Source organism: Castor canadensis, chromosome 5 (assembly GCF_047511655.1).
Source record: "Castor canadensis chromosome 5, mCasCan1.hap1v2, whole genome shotgun sequence".
NCBI classification, from domain to species: Eukaryota; Metazoa; Chordata; class Mammalia; order Rodentia; family Castoridae; genus Castor; species Castor canadensis.
Window position 1 is genome coordinate 159,208,577 of NC_133390.1, and position 19,949 is coordinate 159,228,525.

The 19,949-nt window shown below is 38.6% G+C and overlaps 1 protein-coding gene across 5 annotated transcripts in view; it reads right to left on the reverse strand.

Annotated features, from left to right (window-relative positions):
- Positions 1 to 19,949, reverse strand: part of Uqcc1 (ubiquinol-cytochrome c reductase complex assembly factor 1) — a 91,422-nt gene that overhangs the window by 28,116 nt on the left and 43,357 nt on the right. For all 5 annotated transcript variants that reach the window (XM_074074624.1, XM_074074621.1, XM_074074620.1 and 2 more), the window contains one exon: positions 12,452 to 12,560. In XM_074074624.1, the coding sequence (XP_073930725.1) occupies positions 12,452 to 12,560 (109 nt within the window). The remainder of the gene's footprint in view (positions 1 to 12,451; positions 12,561 to 19,949) is intronic.

Sequence of the window (19,949 nt, forward strand, 5' to 3'; positions counted from 1 at the left end):
TTCGGAAATTGTTGTTAAATCCTAATTTCAACCTAACAAAATAACAACAAAAACCCTTCAACGGAGCTAGCTACTAATTATCTCATTTAACAAAAGTAACTTGTGTTCCTAGCAACATAAAGGTTAATTCATTAGTTCACTCACTCATTATTACTTATATTCTTACTTCCAAAAAAAGGCTCAAATTGGCTTAAAGCAAAAATCAGACAGATCTGGTTTACTGTGGTGGCCATGGGCAAGTGCTTTACTTTTCTGCCTCTCGGTTCCCCTCAACTGTGGGATGGAGGCCTGATCAGCTCTAATTATCTCAAGGTAATGTGTGCGGCTTAAGCGAGACAGTACACCTGGCACATAATCTGGCCCAGCACAGTAGGAATCTAACCAAAACCAAAGTCAAAGAGAACAAGTAAGTGATAAAAGTATGGAAGAGACAAAGGGAATAATGAATAATTCTATCAAAGTATCTAAATAAGAGAAGCTCTGTACTTTCTGGCAGTTATGGCAAAAAGGAAAGCAGGATTGTCACACCATTCTCATTGCTCAATGAAGAGAAGCATGGAAACTTACCAGGACAGAGAAAGTTATTAATTCTTAAATCTCAATGCAGAGAAGTGTATGTACCCACGAGTGAATGTATACACATGTGCAAACATACATACATTTCTCTCCCCAGCATGGCAAATGGCTCTCCAGAACCCTGCTGCACCCTCACTCCCAACACCATACCACTGCTGCCTGCAGTGAAGTACTGCAAGAGTTAAAACATTTTTGTGCCAATATTTTAAGAGTGCAGAAGGTTCCAAATTACATGTAAAATAAACAATGCCAGACTGTGAAAACTCTTGGCTGCAACGTTCTCTGATGTTAACAAGAGTTTCTTTATTACTGTAACCTTTCAGAAGTGAATAAAAATTATTTCTCTGCCCTAGTTTTGCCCTCCAGTAAAAGGGAAGAGAACAGTGACCATGGAAAGAACTGTACAATGACCCCTCATGAAAGCTGGAGGGTGGGGAAGGGGGCAGTTGAAAACACAAAGCCTTCCATATATGTTTGTAGTCAAACGTTAGAAATTTAATTTGGGCTATGCTGATCATATTGTAAAGTTTTACATTCCTAATATTTTTATGTAACTACAACCCTTAGAGGGACAAGAAAACATCTGCAAAGCCCAAACTGAGATGATGCTATACAGAAAACCCAAATCTTGAGCAAGCCTCCTCAACCATTCATTGAACCCCCTTACTCAGAAATAAACTCTGAAGTGAACTTAAAAGACAAGGAAGAAGGCTGGCGGAGTGGCTCAAACGATAAGAGTACCTGCCTAGGAAGCATAAGGCCTGATTTCAAATCCCAGTACTGCCAAAACAAACAGACAAACAGAGAAGAAGATTTACATGTGGCCAGTACTTAAGATACAATATATTATTATGCAGATTCTTGAACAGAAGAGTCTATAAATATCAGGCATGAAGAAGGATCTCAAAATGGAGCTAGTCTGGATAAAGAAAATTTGCTTTTACCATTACAGGAAAAAGAAAAAAGTCACCAAATAAAGCCAAACATTTTCTTCCCTCTCATACCACTCTGTGACTTTATCCCCACTGGTCCTCTGCCTGGAATACTCTTCTCATCTAGTGAATATACACTCTTTAGAAAGATCAAACCCAAATGTCACCTACCCTGAATTCTTCTCTGGGCATTCTGAGCAATTTGAAAACATTGTAATCTTTCTTTCTTTTCTTTCCTTCCTCCCTCCCTTCTTTCTTTTTTGTGGGACTGGGGTTTGAACTCTGGGCTTTGCACATGCAAAGCACTCTACTGATAGAGCCACACCTCCAGTCCATTTTGCTCTAGTTTATTTTGGAGATGGGGCCCGAGGCTGGCCTCAAATAGCAATCCTCCTCATCTCAGCCTCCCCAAGTAGCCAGGATTACAAGCATGAGCCAGAGGAGCCTGGCATGTAGTTTTTTAACACTATAATTATCTGTTTATATGTTTGTCTTCTCCTACTACTAGACGAGGGAGTCAGGGACAAACTCTTAGTCATCTGTATCTTCAGTGCTTAGCACTGGAAACTAGCAGGGCACAATAAAATGGATGAATAGATGGGTAAAACCTTGTTTGTGTCTGGGAACAGAAATCAGACAGAGAATGATGAACTGCTAAAAAAACAAAACACAAGCTCTGGGATTTAACACAAGGCTTGCTTTTCAGACTTTTGCAAAGTTGCAGAAAGCGAAGTCTGGAAGAGAAGGTAGAAATCATCTAACTCACCTCCCTAGAGAGGTGAGGTGATTTGGCTTTACTCAAGCTCACCCAGAGAGTGGTTAAACTGGCCAGAATCCTTCCACTGAACCACACCATCCCTTCTTATTCTGTCTGAAATGGTGAGTGTAAATGTTTATTTGCTGGCAGGACTAGAAATATGATTAAAATTCCATACTGTGAGAATGTTATTTCATTAGAAACAAATGAACTATGGGTATCATTCTAGGAATTCAAATCATTTGATAAAAGATACATCTGAGTTCCTTAAAAAGTTAACACACACCATAGGACCCAACAACAAGAGAACAGAAAACATGTGTAGATAAAAACTGTATATGAATGTGTACAGCAGCATTATTCATAAAAGCCACAAAGAAGAAAAACCTCAAATATTCAAAACTTAATAAAATGTGGTATATTCATACTCTGCCTATCCAGGAATACTACATGCTACAACAAGGATGAACCCTGAAAACATTATGCTAAGTGAAAGGAGCCAAATATAAAAAGCTACATATTATTCCATTTATATGAAATCTCAGAATAGGTAAATCCACAGAGATGGTAAGTAAAGTCCATGGTTTCCAGGAGCTGGGAGAAGGAATAATGAGGAGTGAATGCTAATGGACATAGGGTTTCTGAAGTGATGAAAATGTTCTGGAATTAGAAGTCATGATGAGGGCATAATATCATGAATTTACTAAAAAGCACATTTCAAATGGTGAATATTACATGAATTATATCTTCATTTTTAAAAATGGAAAAATAGAATCTCTGCCCTGTTGGAACTAACAATTTAACCAGAGGAGCCAAGAAAAGCAAACTGAGATGCTTGAACAGGTTCAGTGCTACATGGTATGTGAATATTATGAAAACTAGAGGGAGAAGGAAACAACACTTTGGTTAATCTTGATGCTAACACTAGAACTGTAATTTTTAGTAATGATCTTCTCAGGCAGCACAGAGTAATGGTCAAGAGCAGGGGCTCTCCAGTTTGAAGTCTGGCAAGTTCCCATTCAGGCTGCCATATTCACTGTATAAGCCTGGTTAAGTGACCTAAATGAATAATGAATAGTGGCGTCCCAAAAGATAGCCACATCCTAATTTCTAGAACCTGTAAATGTTACTTTATATGGGAAAAAGTCAAATAAAAGACTCTGCAGCTGTGATTATATTAAGACTCTTGCGATGGGAAGGTCAGCCTAAACTATCAGGGAGGGCCCTAAATGCAACTACATACATCCTTACAAGAGAAAGGCAAAGGGAGATTTGACCCAGACAGAATAGAAAATCACAGACAAAGATTGGAGTGATGCAGCCACAAGTCAAGGAATGTCAGCAGCTACCATAAACTGGAAGGGGCAAGGAACGGACGTTCCCTTAGGGCCTCTAGACAGAGCATAACTCCGCCAACACTTTGATTTTGGTTCAGCAAAACTGATTTTTGCCTCCAGGTCAAAATTCTGTTGTTTTAGGGCCACCAGAGTGGCTTGAGTGGTAGAGCACCTGGCTAGCAAGCATGAGGCCCTGAGTTCAAACTCTAGTACCACCAAAAATAAACAAACAAATAATTCTGTTGTTTCAGATCACTAAGTTTGTGGCAATCTGTTACAGATGCTGCAGGAAACTAACATTACTAATCTCCGAGCCTTAGTTTCCTCACCTGTAAAATGAGGATAACTATCTCACAGGTAAGATTACTGTAACAGGTTGAAAAATTCAAATGGTGCTTATAAAATGGGTGGCAAAGAGAAACCACTCAGTAAATATAGCTGTCACTATCGGGGAACTCTTTCTGTATTAGGTTGGCATTTCAACTTTCACATGGTATTAATGCATGCGCACACCTTGCCCCTCTTAGCAAGAAGAGCTGTAAAGAGTTGGCAATCAGTACACTCAAGTTCTCCCATTCTGTTGGTTCTTATTCTCATCTCTCCCAGTTGTTAGTAGCTTAAAAGACAGGATCAACTATGAACAGTGGTTCTCAAACTGGAAGATTTGTTTAAAAAAAAAAATTGTTGGGTCTTACCCCCAAAATCTGTGATTCAGAAAATCCAAGGTGCAACCCTAGAACTTGCATTCTTAACAAATTCCCAAGTGAAACCGAAGCTGCTGGAATGGGGACCATATTTTGAGAATCTCTGGGCCAGATTACCTTAAGATTCCTTTCCAGTTTTAAGATTCCCTAGAAACATACAGCTGATATATCATTCAAGTAATAAACACTGCCTTGCCATATTGGAATAGAAATAGCCTTGAAACTTTTTTTCCTGAGTAAGAGAGGGAGGGCTGAGAGGGTGACTGTAAGGTACATAGTAAAGACTAGTTTTAACTAAAGCAGAATGAGAAATCTAAAGCAATATGGGAACAGGAGGGGGCTGTCCCCTTATCCAACATGCTGGCCCCATTTTAATTTATATTAATCCCACCTTTCTGCCTTTCCACCAGACCCTCCCCCTTGTGCCCTCCTCTAGAAACACATCTAGGTGTCTCCTGAATTCATTTATTGGCTTTGCTGTGCACAGTATAATACTGCCTTTGTTAGTCTCCCAGCCCAGCCCCTCTGTGCCCGGTGTTCAGTCTCAGTGTTCCTCTACTCTTAAAAAAACATAACCAAGGAGTCTCTGAAAAATAATTGTAAAATCAACTAAGGCAAATTCAGACGATGTGGAGACATTCAGACCCTAAATGCTGGGGAGGGGGAAGGGGAAGAATTCACAACATTGTTAGCATTCTCATCTGTTTTTTTTCCTCCCCTTAATCTCTATTAGTCCTGTTGAGTAGGAAACTTCTGCTGTATTGGATTAGAAATTCCCAATGAAAGGGGCTTGAGCCTGGACCTAAAACATGGAATGCCTCCAGATTCAAGAAAAGCTGTCCTCTTGGTCCTTGGAAGTTCTAATTAGACAGGAGACAAGGTTGAATTTGGGGGACAGTATTGTGGAAGATCCTGTTGTGGTCCTCATTCTGATGTTTTCTAGCTATATGATCCACAGCAAACTAATGAACTTCTCTGGGCCTCCAATTCCTCATTACAGAAACAGGTTCTTAAATCTGGTCCTTAACCAGAAAGGTACATCATCAGTTTTCTGAGGTTTTGCAAAATGTACAGACCTGCACAATCTTCACAGACTGACAATCACTGAGTTAAGCAATCTCTGAGTCTTCCAGTCTAACATTCCAAGGTTCGCTTAAATTAAAAGTATATGCAGGGTGCCGGTGACTCATAGGAAGCTGAGATCAGGAGGATGGAGGTTCAAGGACAGCTGAGAAAAATAGTTCTTGAGACTCCTATCTCCAAAATAACCACAGTGAAATGGACTGGAGGTGTGTTCAAGTGATAAAGCACCTGCTTTGCAAGTGCAAAGCCCTGACTTCAAACCCCAGACTCACCCCCACCCCTCAAAAACAAAGTATATGCTGGGCACTGATGTCATGCCTGTAATTCTAGCTACTTGTGGGGGCAGAGAGCTGGAAGATCACAGTATGAGGCCAGCCGGGGCGGAGTGGGGGTGAGAGGGCAGGAAGCAAGACCCTATCTCAAAAATACTGAACACAAAAAAGGGATGGTGGACCGACTCAAATGGTAGAGTGCCTGCTTAGCAAATCTGAGGCCCTGAATTCAAACCCCAGTAACACACACACACAAAAAGATTAAAAGTATAACCAATGAGGCAGATGAAGAACCCATGAAGCAGGACTAGGAGAAAAATTAACTTTTTTTGTGCAAGGAAGAGGATCACAGAAATTAAATCCAGGTGTGATCAGAGATAATTGTTCATTAAGTCAGTATTTGGAAGACAGTGCTAGCCCGATGCTAACAACAGAAGCAAGTAACTATATTCATCCAACAGTTTTTTAGTTATTATATTAGGCATGCTGCCTAAAACACCAGGGATACCAGGATCCTTACTCTATCTAATTTGAGTGACCTACATAAGCCAACAATTACAGCATAACCACAGTACAAAGTGCTGCAGAAATACAGGGGTGGGAGTGGCCAAATAAACTGGCACTGGTGAGTGCTGGGAAGAGTTTCCTGAAGGAAGTACTAACCAGCTGTGTGTAGAGCACCATGAGGAGGAGACAAGGGATAAGACCACTTTGGAGAGAATAGCATAAACAAAAGCCTAGAAGCATAAAACAATATAGCACAAACTGGGCATGGAGGCTCATTCTAGTAATCTCAGCTACTTGGGAGGCTGAGATTAGAAGGATTATTACAGTTTGAGGACAGCCAGGCAAAAAGTCTGTGAGACCCCATCTCAACAGAAAAAGCTAAGTGTGGTAGAAAGTGCCTGTCATCCCAGCTACTGCAGGAAGTGTAAATAGGAAGTGTAAATCAGTCCAGATTGATCCAGGACCCTATCTAAAAAATAACCAGAGCAAAAAGGGCTAGAGGTGATAGAGCACTGAGTTCACAGCGCTGTACACACACACACACACACACACACACACACACACACACACACACACAAAACCCTGAGTTCACAGCGCTGTACACACACACACACACACACACACACACACACACACACACACACACACACACAAAACCCATAGCATACCATGGTGCCAGTAAAAGTTTGGTATGAATGGAACACATGTTTGCATGTACATATACAGAAACATTTTTCTTCTAAACACATGTTTGCATGTACATATACACAAACATTTTTCTTCTAGAGGGTGTAACAACTTATTGGAGATGAGACTAGAAAAGATGGAGCCAGAGAGTAACTATTTCTTTTTCCTCCAAGTTAGAAAAAAAAGAAAAAAGAGTAATATAACAAAAACTTGTTTAACCTTTAGAGTCACAATTGTATTTTGTATTTTGAGACATTTCTTCATCTCTGTATGTCCTCACACACACACCCATTTTTTTTTTTTGATAAGTCATTTGAAGACAAGTTGCAGGTATCAAAACATTCTACTCCTAAATACTTCAGCATGTGAATTCCAGGAACAAGCACATTCTCCTACATAGTGTATCTACAAAGGCTTCTCTACATACTGTGAAGAAGTTTAAATTTTGTCCTGTATGTGATCAGAGGGACTTGATCAGATGTGGGATTTAGAAAGAATCCCCTGGGAGTTATAAGGTGGGAGGGGTTCCCTAGAGTGAGGAATTGAAAGGAAGATGTTCAGAAGCTACTTGCAATAAAGGAGAGAGGAAGACTAAAATGAAACCATGAGAGGATAAAACCTGGGGATATTTTGGTTAGGGAATTCACAGGCCAAGTGGATGCAGAAGATGAGACAGGAGTTGAGGATAACTAAGAATTCCAGATTAGGGGCCTAAAATAATGGCGATGACACCAGAAGTGAGACAGAAGAACAGTTTCAAGGAGCTATTTGTCCCTTGCCTCCAAGTCAGATTTACTTGTGAGAAGCATTAAGTGACCTCTGTAAGGTAAGTTGGAAAATGGCTTTGGCTGTGTGTGTCACTCTCCCCCATGTACTCACCTCTAAGTTGGATGTTGTGTATATGGAACAAAAGATATCAAATGGAACAGGACAAAAGAAACAGGAGGGTATAGAGAGGTAAGGGGCGGGGAGGCTGGTGGAGTGGCTCAAATGGTAGAGCTCCTGCCTAGCAAGAGAGGTAAGGGGTTCTGAAAGAATGAGCTAAATTGGGAGCAGTCAGTATGAGGAATACTTAAGAGTATTATGGAAAGGCAGGTCAGCCCAAGTGCTGTGAGGCAGCCAGGCTTTCAAGCTCCAGTTCAAGTGCTGTAAGAATACAAAGACAAACAAATTAGCTTCAGGAAACTTACAATCTGTAATTGAAGGTAAAAACAATGAAGTGCATGGACAGTTTCATGGTTAATTTCAAAAACAGAAAGGTTTATCACTTCTCTTTCAGGGACATCTCCCAAAATGAAGTCGTCCAGTGAGTCACTCAGGACAAGGGACTGAATCAAGTTGGCATCCTAGTTGCACATACCTTAGGTACCTGGGGTCAGTTGAAAAACTGTCAAAACACCTACTCTGTGCTCTCTGGGGATAGGAACCTTGTGTAAAGAGAGGAAAGTACTCACTAGAGGTACATCTTCAATTGGACTCAGCTTAAATTCATGAGCCAACTTCAAAATTGAATTACTTTGTCTTCTAAGAATTTAGTTTTCTCTCTCCCAGTAACTAAGTATTTACTCCAATAGCTCATGCCATTTAAAACTTTCAAAAGAACTACTGATATTTGAAAACAAACACATATTCTTATTTTCATGGCTGGTGAGCCCAAGGGATTGTTCTTTATACTCATGCCATTCATATCTATGGCCTCAAAAACTATACCTTTACCATGAACCTTGTCTTTCAAAACAATACCTTTGACACTGACTTTTAATTCTGACCTACAGATGCAAAGGACAGTAAAATTTTTACCTCATAGTAAAAAATTTTAATTTTTTGAAGTGTTGGGGATTGAAGTACCCTCATGGATACTTGACCAAGTGCTCTTCCTCTGAGCTATAAACATCCCCAGCCCTGTTTGAAGATATTTATGGGGGAGGAGGGAGAAGATGGGAGGGGAATTTTGATGACTGAGAAGGAAATTTTCAGAAAAACTAAAATCTTTAAGATTTAAAGCCTTCTAGTTCAGAAACATAAAATACCCTATGTATAAATTGGGTTGTGTGTGTGTGTGTGTGTGTGTGTGTGTGTGTGTGTGTGTGTGTGTTTAGCTTTACAGTACTGGGGCTTGAACTCAGGGCCTTGTGTGCCTGCTAACGCACTCTACCACTTGAGCCAGGTCTAAATCATTTTTGGGCTTTTTAAATTAAATAACTCCATTAGAAAAGGGGAAAGAATAGAAAAAAGAAACAAAAATTGAGAGGAGAGGAATTGATTTCTCATTTGTTTTCTTCCAATATTTAAAGCTAACACAGCAAATAAATACCCTCAGAATAAAAAAAAGGATATCTCCCTGCTTCACTTTTTCCAATACTTATTATCCTGGGCCTCCAGAACTGTTTTCTTTCATTCCTCAGATACTTATTGGTTACCTATTCAAGCCAAGGGGCAATTACAAGCACTCTGGAGAATAAATACAAAGAGGGAAACATGAGATCCTGCCCCCAGAAATTAACCTGGCAGTCAGTATAAAAGAACCATCACAAAGCTGGATGCCAGTGGCTCACCCCTATAATCTTAGCTACTTGGGAGGCTGAGATCAGGAGAATTGCAGTTTGAGGCCAGCTGGGGCACATAGTTTGAGAGAACACCATCTCCAAAATAACCAGAGCAAAATGAACTAGAGGTATAGCTCAAGTGGTAGAGCACCCGTTTTACAAGTGCAAAGCCTGAATTCAAACCCCAGTCCTATCAAAGGAAAAAAAAAAAAAAAAAGAAAAGACCATGATACAAAATAGAATAAGAGCCTGAGGAAGGGTACACGTAAATTATTACAGTAATTCCAGCAAGGGGAAATTGGGATTGGCTTCCAGTTTGGTAAAGACATTGGGACTGGAGTGTTAGGGAAATTTAGGTATATGCACCAAATAAGAAAAGACAGGAATTGCAGGACACTCAGCTTGGCTGGAGGGAAGGGTGTATGAAGCAAGGATGAAATATGATGATCACTGATAGGTACTAAGTAAGTGCCAGGCACATATGCTAGAAGGTTTCACATTCTTAAGGTTCAAGAACTAGGGAAAATGAGTTTGGAGAGGAAGTGTAGTCACAGAGGGCCTTACAATGCAAACCACTGGTTTTGAAAAGGAAATTAGAAGTTCACAAAGAGTCCGGTTTAGGCCACATCATCACCTCTTCCGTCTGAACGATCCCATCAAGTAGCTCTGCTATGGAGAGAACAGGAGACCAAGAAGTGACAGGTGACAATTCTTAAACTGGAAGACTAATAGCAAGCCATCATCTGAACACTTGCTGAAGCAACTGGCATGCCACTGATCAGAATAAATTCCCACCTCTTTCCACCTTTGTCTCCATGGCTTGGAAAGCTTAAACCTGTTCATTGTAAGCCACAAGGTGGAGATGTCTGGCAAAGCAGAACTGAGAGGAAGTCCTTTAGCCAGTCTAAGGTTACCATTAACACTTTGAGTCACTGCCTTGAGCTAATTTTTGTTTGTTTTTTAAGTTTGGTTGAAATGTCACAAATGGAAAAAATTAAGTAAAGCGCCTGGTTAGCCACAAGACTGGACACACCTGGCTGCAAACCCAGCAAAAGAAACTTACTTCATTAGTAGGAGAGCAGAATGAAATTTACATCTGAAATCTGCCTGCACTAGGAGAAGGTGCTGCGGCCAAAGGCTCTGTCTGTTTTTACAGCTGTGTCAAGACTTAGTTCTTACTCCTACCAACACTCAGGAGTGCGGCAAGGACCCAAGGAAAAATGGTCTCCAACCTCTTCAGCTGCAACTCAGCTCACAAAGGTTTGTAAGAACCAGTTAATGAAATAAAGCAAGACCAGATGAGGTGATATAATGAACTTTACTTCCACAGCTAATTTATATGTTTAAATCACAAATGTTTGTGGTTTTTTTGTATTTTTTTTAAGTCACAGCACTAAATTATTGATGTGATTTTTTTTTAATCCCAATTAACACTTGTTTTTTGTACCAGCTTCATGGATGATAAGACTCAGCCCATTTTCCATAATAGTTGAGCTCCCAAAAAGCTGATAAAAAGCCAATGTTTATAAAATGGAAGTTTTCCCTCCCTTTATGAGACTAGAACTCTAATGTCAAAGGAGTCGTTGATTGGAATTCTGATTTCAAAGGTCTTGATCCAAACTTCTAATTCATCATCAATTCATAAGTGGCTCTGTTTTTGATTTTCCTCACACCAATCCACTCAAAGTAATGGCCTTTAAGAACTCTCTGGCATGAGAAAAATCACCACTACAATGATTGATTGGTTTTATAAATTTTACTTTTTATATGACTATTCTTTCAGAGGAACACCTGGAATGCCATATAACACAGAGATAAATTTGCAAATTACCACCTTAAAATTTTAAGTTTTCAAGGCTGGAATGAAACTTGGTCCAAACACTAGAAATGAATTTTAAAAGTGGGGGTGAAGAAAGGAAGAAAGAAACATGGAAACCATGTAGTTAACCTTACCATCACTAAATGAAGAAACTGAAACTCAGAAGAAGAAAGATTTGCCAGTCGAGAGTGAGAACCAGCCTATACTGGCTCCATGCTGCCTACTACTCGTCTCCAGCCACCCGTCCCATTTCTTTGGGTTTCTCACTCACAGAAGATTGAGGTCTTCTCTACACACATTCACAAATTAGAGGTAGTTAACATACAACTGTCCTTCCTATATAAAGGTTGTCTGTTTATACCATAAGGTTGGAAAATTAAATTTAATAGAAAAGCAATAGAGGTTAATTCTTCCAAATTTCTACTATTTTCAAATCATCTTTTATTTATAATCTTTGTAACTAAGCCAGAGTTTGGGCATTTCTCTTCACATAGGCAGTTTAAAGGCTCCATGAAGGGAATCACCTAAAACCTTGCTATTCAAAGTGTTTTTGCTCCCACCACCACCACCACCACCATGCATCACTAGCAACACTGACATCACCTAAAAATTTGTTAAAAAAGTAGACTCTCTGGTCTCATTGAATCTTGATTTTAGTAAGATTTTAACAATGATGTAGGCACATTAAAATCTGAGAAACATTTATCTAACACTTCCCCATAAAGTAACAGGCTAATTATTAAATGTACTAATGTACATTTTCAGTGGATATCTTGCCAAAGTCTTCTAGATTACTTAGTGATCAGAGTTTGCTTTTCAGTTCCTAAGGACTGCAGACCCCATACAGGAATCTTTTCCATCAGAACTAACTTAGAGAAGGACTGGTTCAAATATTGAATTACTGTCAAAAGCAGTGTCCTTAAACTAAATTAGTATTTGATTTCTTCCATTCACCAATTTCATCAGTCCTATCACTATGACTGGAGTTTTATAATCCCATTATCATATACAGCAAAGACAATAATGTGTATAAACACATAAAGTATCTGTGGCATGTCAGTCTCCACAGAAGCAGAAAAAGTTACTATAGCTAAACTGCCTGTTGAAATTAAGCAGCATTTCACAGAAACTCAAAAGCAAAGACATTCTAAAACAAATAAAACCCCAAACTCTAGTCGGGCAACCCATCGTCAGATCTGTCCAGGACCAGAATCTGATGGCAAGCACTTACCCCCATGACTCTGCCACGCTGCTCAACATCCTCCCACATAAAATGAACTATGATACGACACATATATTTCCCACTCCGGCCTTCCTGTTTCATTCGGACTAGACACATCCTAAAAGGAGAAAACAGAGTCACTGACTGTTTCCATCTTCACATCATGTATTTTAATTGAAGAGTGATGTTAGCAAAGGGCAATGAATTAAAAAACTGGAAGCTGGGCTGGTAGAGTGGCTTACGTGGTAGAATACCTACCTAGCAAGCATGAGGCCCTGAGTTCAAACCCAACTACCACCAAAGAGAATAACAAAAAACAAAAAACAACCACTAGAAGTCACCTTTAAAAAGAAAAAAAAAATTTATGAAGTATAACATAGACAGTAAAGAACATTAACCTTAAGTATATATATATGAATTTTTGCATATTATACATACCCATGTAAAGCACCACATAGATCTAGACACAGATTATTTAGAGTACCTCATAAAGTTCCCTCATACATGAAAAGGACCACATTTAATTGTCAGAAGATAAGCAAGTCTGAATTCTTCATTTTATTGATGAAAACAGGAGTCCCAAAGAAGGAAAGTAATTTGCCTAACACCATAGAGTAGTCTGTAAAGGTGGGTAGAGAACAATGAACTATGCTTTCCAATATAGTACCCACTAGCAATCTGTGGCTACTGAGTACTTTAAAAAAAAACTGTTCCAAAGATTTCAAAAATTTAGTTTAAGAAAAAGAATATAAAGTCTCTCTCTCTCTTTGGGGTTGGGGGTAGGGTGGGAACACAGGGCTTCACACTTGCAAAACAGGCACTCTATCGCTTGAGCCATACCTGCAGCCCATTTCGCTCTGATTATTTTGGAGAGGAGAGTCTCAAGAACTATTTGCCTGGACTGGGCTAAACCTTGATCCTTCCAATCTCAGCCTCCCCAAGTAATTAGGATTATAGGCGTGAGCCCCTGGGGCCGGGCTAAAGTCTCGCATCTTTTGAACTCCTGTCATGTTGAACTGTAATTTCAGATAGAATGAGTTAAATAAAATTCGTTATTAAATTCATTTCATTTGCCTCTTTTTCCCTTAAAAAATGAACCTACTAGAGAATTTTTTAATTACATTCATGGCTTATATCATATTTCTATTGAATAACATTTGTCTAGAGCACAGATTACTGAAAATATTATGATCCTATTTTTTAATTACCAAATTGTCTCCCCCACTAGATATAAGCTCCACTAAAGGCAAAGACCAAGTCTGTTTTTTCCCAGCATTGTATTTCCAGGGATTAAGCATAGGAGGCACTCAAAAGGAATTTGCTGAATAAATGAATAAAGCCAGGATCAGTACTACTAGGGAGGTTAAAGCAGGAGCAGCAGGAATTCAAGGCCAGCCTTCGCTACATAGTAAGATACTGTCTCAAAAAAGTTAATAAATAAACAGTCTAAGGCCATGTTTTGGGACTTTTCACCTGTACCACCACACTGCCTCTAACCTTTCAGAGTATTCTCTGCTTAGGACCTCATATAATGTAAGAATACAAGAATTACCTTTTAGCTGATGTGGTGGTATATACCTGTAATCCTAACTACAGAGGCAGGAGGACCACAAGTTCAAGGCACCCTGGACTGCAAAGTGAGACCCTGTCTCAATAAAAACCAAAGGGGTGGGAGGATCTACTAGTAATACAATGGAATGGTTCCAGCCTGGCCTACCTCAATAACTGTTAATGACTTTGATGAAGAAAATATATTTATCAAATTGGCAGATGACAAAAAGCTGGGCAGAATAAATATACTAGATGACTCAACCATGAACCAAAAATATTTTAACAGGACTATAATGGGCTGAATCTAATAAAAGGAATCTCTTCAACAAAATTAGAGAAAAGGGCAAATAGTTTCTGCCTGATAGTGAGGGGGTGGGGGGGAGAGGAAGAGGGAACGGGGGTAAGGAAGAGGATGGGGGTAAGGGGGGAGAAATGACCCAAACATTGTATGCATATATGAATAAAAGAAAAAATAAATTAATTAAAGAAAGAAAGAAAGAAAAGAAAAAAAAGGAATCTGAACAAAGATAAACGTAAGGTCCTGTACTGCACTTGGACTAAACAGGATACATAGATCACATCTACCCATTATGTGTGGGGAAAAAAAAGCCTTAAAAAGACTTAAAGTTAACAGAACATGTTCAATGAGAGTCAAGAGGATGATGATGTTGCCCAATTGTTTTATTTTTGGTGTTTTTCTTTGCTTTTTCTATTGTTTGGTTGGTTTTGTGTTTGTGGGGTTTTTTGTTTGTTTTTGTGGTATTGGAGTTTGAACTTGAGGCCTCAATACTTGCTAGGCAAGCACTCTAGCCCACAGGACACCACACCCCCATTGTCTTGAACATTATATTTTAAAAGATAAAGATTACAGCTAAACATCACACCTACTGCACAGTAGGGTGACTATAGTTAACACTTTATTATAATACATTATATATTTCAAAACAGATAGGAGGGGATTTTAAATGTTCTCATCTCCCAAAATAATGAGGTGATGGATATCCTAATTACTCTAATTTGATCATTATACAATGTACATAGGTATCAAAATATCATGTAACCCATAAGTATGTACAATTATGTATCTGTTAAAATAAAATAAAACTTAGAGAGACAAGGAAGAGATGAAAGACCAGAAGATATCTAACCTGGAGAAAAACAGGAGAGGATCTTTAAACACTGAAGAAAGCGATTAGACTGCTTATCTAAGAGTTAAAATCAAAACCAAAGGTAGACCGTAGAAAGAGAAATGATGGAACAGACAACCTCAAAAAGTAAAGAACGTGAGCTGGGCACTGGTGGTTCATACCTATAATCCTAGCTAATGAGGAGACAAATCAGGAGGATCACAATTTGAAGCCAGCCAGGGCAAATAGTTCTCAAGACCCTATATCGAAAAAAAAAAAAAAACCCATCACACACACACAAAAAAAAGGTTGGTGGAGGGGCTCAAGGTGTAGGCCCTGAGCACTGCAAAACAAAAAAAGTAGAGAATTTGCCTACTGATGAAAGGAGAACAAACCGCTATCTGACCAGAAGTTCACTACTGATCTCTAACTGAATTTTGTTGATTCTGTTATTCTAAATTTAACCTCTGAACATAGTTAGTGCCAAAGAAATAACACTTTGAGACAATAATGAACAGGTTATGGAAAAAAGAGTGGGCTACTTTATATGATGTAAAGCATGTTCCAAGGCAGAAACACATGGTGGAAAGTACAACAGTCTTTTTTCATGAGACTTTTCAAAAAGTTAATCAAATCGCTCATGTCAGCCTCTCACCTGAAAAGACACTGTGTGCTTTGATGCTTAAGTGTCGTCAGAGGCCAATGCATCAACGGCAATAGTGAGGTAATGGAATTCTTCGTTTATTTGAAAATTCTATAGTTTGTTAATACACCTGCTCTGAGGTTTAAAAGGCACAGGTTTTCTCAGACCATCATAAACTTTCTTTTTTTTTTTTTTTTTTTAGAATTTCCTGGGGAGTTTGTTTTTTTTTTCATTTTTCTTTTATTATTCATATGCATCATAAACTTTCTAACATGGGGTGAAGTGTTTTTAGTTTTATACCACAGTTTGTTCTATAGCCCTTACAGATAATGGCCAGCTCAAATGGTTATCTGGGTTAAAAAGATCATCCAATGATCTGGGTGACAGTTAACCCAATGAACATAAATTGAGCTCCCACTGAATCTAGGTGTACAGTTGGATGTGTGCGTAATACAGTGATGTGTGCGTAATACAGTGAGGGCTACAACTAGAACCCAGCTTTCAAGGAGCATTGTATCTCCTAGGGGAGATAAACATGCTACATACAAACAGCCTGAAAAGTGAATGCAGTACATGTCCCAAAAGAAAAGTGCAATGGAGTATGAGAAGATTAGTTTTGAATGAGTAAGATCATGGAAAGCTTCATGGAAAGGAAACATTATACCTGGGGCTTGGAAGGATGAGCTGAAGTTGGACAGGTAGAGACAAAAATAAAGGGACTTTCCAATAAAACATTAAAAGCAAAGGCAGGATCACAGAAGAGGTCAGCACATGTTAAGCAAACAAAGAATACCTAGATTTGTGAGGTGGCAAGGCATAGGAAACAGGAAAATGAAGCCAGAAAAAATTCTGAAGGGCTTTGAAATGTCATGTTAAGAAGTCTGGACTTTTCTGGACTAAGCAGACAATGGTAAGCCACTGAGAAGAGATGTTATAAAATCAGCACCTTGGCATTCAGAGCAGATAAGTCTCTGAGAAGTTAACCCTTCCCAGCTCAACCCTATAATTAAATATCAATGTCACCAAGGATGAAAAATAACAACTTTGGTGAATACTTACTTTAATAGAACTAAGATAATAAGAATTGTCTGATCTATAAATACAAACCATACTGCCTTTTGAGAGACATGCAATCAGCAAAATTTGTTATAACCTGCACCTAACTTTGCTTTTACAGTTTAAAAACATGGATTGAAGTCTGTAAACGAAAAGAGAGAAAATTCTAATTACTCTTAAAACACAGTACCAAATCAGTCCAATGGATGCTTGATTTTTGCAAATAAAAGCTCTACAGCAAAGTTCATCATCACACATAGCTGGTTATAAAACCAAATCAAGAATCAGTTTTGGGTTTTTTTTTTTTATCAACAGCAAGTATACTGAAGATTGGTATGAGTTCTACTAGGAAAATAAGATTCTGATCCACAGGGCTGTCCAACTGCCAACGCTATAATCAACTAAATAAAAGCTCGACCAATTTTGTCCTAAGTTGGTGAAACACCCTCTAGTTAATTAAGAACAGTTCTGTTATGAAGAACTTTTCTGTTTATCCCCTTGAGAAAAGCAGAGATGAAGGCTGGGCCCATGTCTTAGACCTAGCCAGCTGCCTGGAATGTTCAGACACGGAGCTGAAGGTCAAATCTTAGGGCACCTGACTTTGAAGCTTATCACATTCAGTCTACTCCTTCTTCTGTTTAATAACTGTGTTGCATAGGTAATGCATGTACCTGGTAATAAAAACTAAGTCTCCTTCCTGTCTTCATTCCCCAGCTAACAATTCCTCTCCCTAAGGCAGCTAGTTAATAGTTCCTTAGGAACCCCCCACATATAACCTATGAACAAGTTTCCATAGATATGTATTCCTTTTACATACATACCTACATTCTTTTCCTTGCATTCCACAATGGGCGTATTCTACAAATACTGTTTTTATTGAGAAATTACTTAATCTGCTGCAAAAAGAGATGAAAGTGAGGAAACCTTAGCTCCAACTCTATTTCATCCAGTTATCACAGCTGTTCCACTGGGGGAAAACTTTTTTTGGACACCAGAGAAATTAGGTATCTAGTCCTAATTTATTTAAAATTGTTAAAGTAATGTCCCATTTAAGCTGAATTCAGCTTCTTTGGCAAGTTTTCCTATTCTAAAAATGTCAAAGAAAGGAAAAAAAGCTTTAAAACTGGAAACATTTTTTAAATGCTTTAATTAGCACCTGAAACAACTATGTGCCAGGCACGTGGATGTGGTTTGGATGAATTTCATTTAATCTTTAGTCACTCTATGAAAACAGTATTCCTACTGTCCCTGTTTCACAATTGAGGAAACCGAGTCTTATCATAGTAACTTGTCTACAGTTACAAACTTAGTGTCAATGCCAAGATCTGAACCTAGACAATCTGATCCCAGAGTCATACTAACTTTTCTTTCTTTGCTCATTTAATAACTAGAACAAACCCTCCAGAATCCGTTTATTTTTCATTTAATCCTCACAAGAGCAGTAATTTAAGTTTCAAAACTAGCATTACATTAGAAAGAGCATCTTAGAAGAGGAAAAGATGGCTAATGTGAGGCAAGCATGGCTATAACAATTGCTGGCAGTCTAACAGGAAAGGAGGAAACTAAAATTTTACTGAGATAGACATCAAAAAACCAACATAGCAATTAACGCTCAACAGACTAGAATAAACCTACCCAGTGTGATTCAGAGATAACAGTCCCACAAGATATGGCTAAGAGTCACTGGGACAGGCTGGCTATCAAGGGAAGGTTAAGGCATTTTGGAAAGTGAAAGGAAAAAGAATAAAAAATAAATAAATTTAAAAAATGGCTAACCCAAACAAAGACTTGATGATCCTCTTATCCAATGCAAAATAAGCCTGCATTGGGCTTATATAATAAGCCTGCCCATACAATAACAATTGAGTCATTAGTAAGCTAGTCCACAATTGAGAATACCTGGCTAAACAAAAGAACAAAAAGAACAGAAAGTTCTACTTTTTCTTGTTTGTTTGTTTTTTGGTGGTACTGGGTCTTGACCTCAGGGCCTCATACTTGCTCGAAGGGGTACTCTATCACTCCCACCAGCCCACAAAACTCTACTTTAATACACAATGTCAATTCACTGTTCATAATAAATGCTTATATTAAATATTGAGAAATCAAATCATATTTTGCCACTGATTCAACTTCATAATTTCAGGGCTTTTTTTGAGGGGGAGTTCTGATGCTGAAGATAAAGTGTGCCCTTAAAAATACAAACATTAAAAAAAAAAAGAGATTATTTAAAAATAAAAGGTTCTTGGGGGCTGGAGATAAAGTTCAGTGGTAGAGTGTTTGACTGGCATGCACGAAGCCCTGAGTTCAACTCCCAGCACCACCAAAAAATAAAAAAATAAAAGGTTCTTATATTAAATAATTAATCATTCATTTAACAAGCATTTATTAAGCACCTACTGTGAATAGACTTAATCTGTGCATAAAGTAATTTCTGTTTAGGAGCAAATCCAATTGCTCTTCCCAAGTTTGATGATGTTCTTAAACCCACAATTTGTTAAACCCACAATTTATTAAGGTTTTAAGCTTCACAGTACTATCCTTGTCTCTCAGTGATTCCAGTGGCTCATAAATAATACTGATCTCTTTTACATATAAGGAAAGCAAATAACCCAGTTAGCAAAGTAAAGAAAAAAAGGAATGTTCAAGTCTTTGCTTGAGGGCTCTCCAAAAGGCAAGCACAAAGATAGGAGACAAAGGAAGAAAAACTACATAGTAGTAGTCTCAAATAATAAAGTGATTCTGCCTTATGGCAAATAATAATAATGACTACTACCATTTATTAAGTCTTCTAATAAAAAGACCTGGTGATTTGTATGCATTTATTTTCCTTGATTTACACATTTATCCAGTCTAACTTTTCCCATTTCACCGCAAACCGTGCAGCTTAAGTAACTTAAAGTTGCACAGTGAAGAGAAAAGCTGGAATGTAGCCTGAGCTTCCCCCAAACCATAGTGTCTCCATCTAGTGACAGCACAGCACCAAGAGCCTCTTATCACTAAATAAGACAAATGGAAAGAGCTGGGGTAGTTTCCTAGCCATGACTTTCTTCTCTCGGCCTCAATCTGTGAGGGGAGAACTCTTGTTATTCCTGATGCTGACCTCCTGCCACATACTGGCAGCTCTAGCATC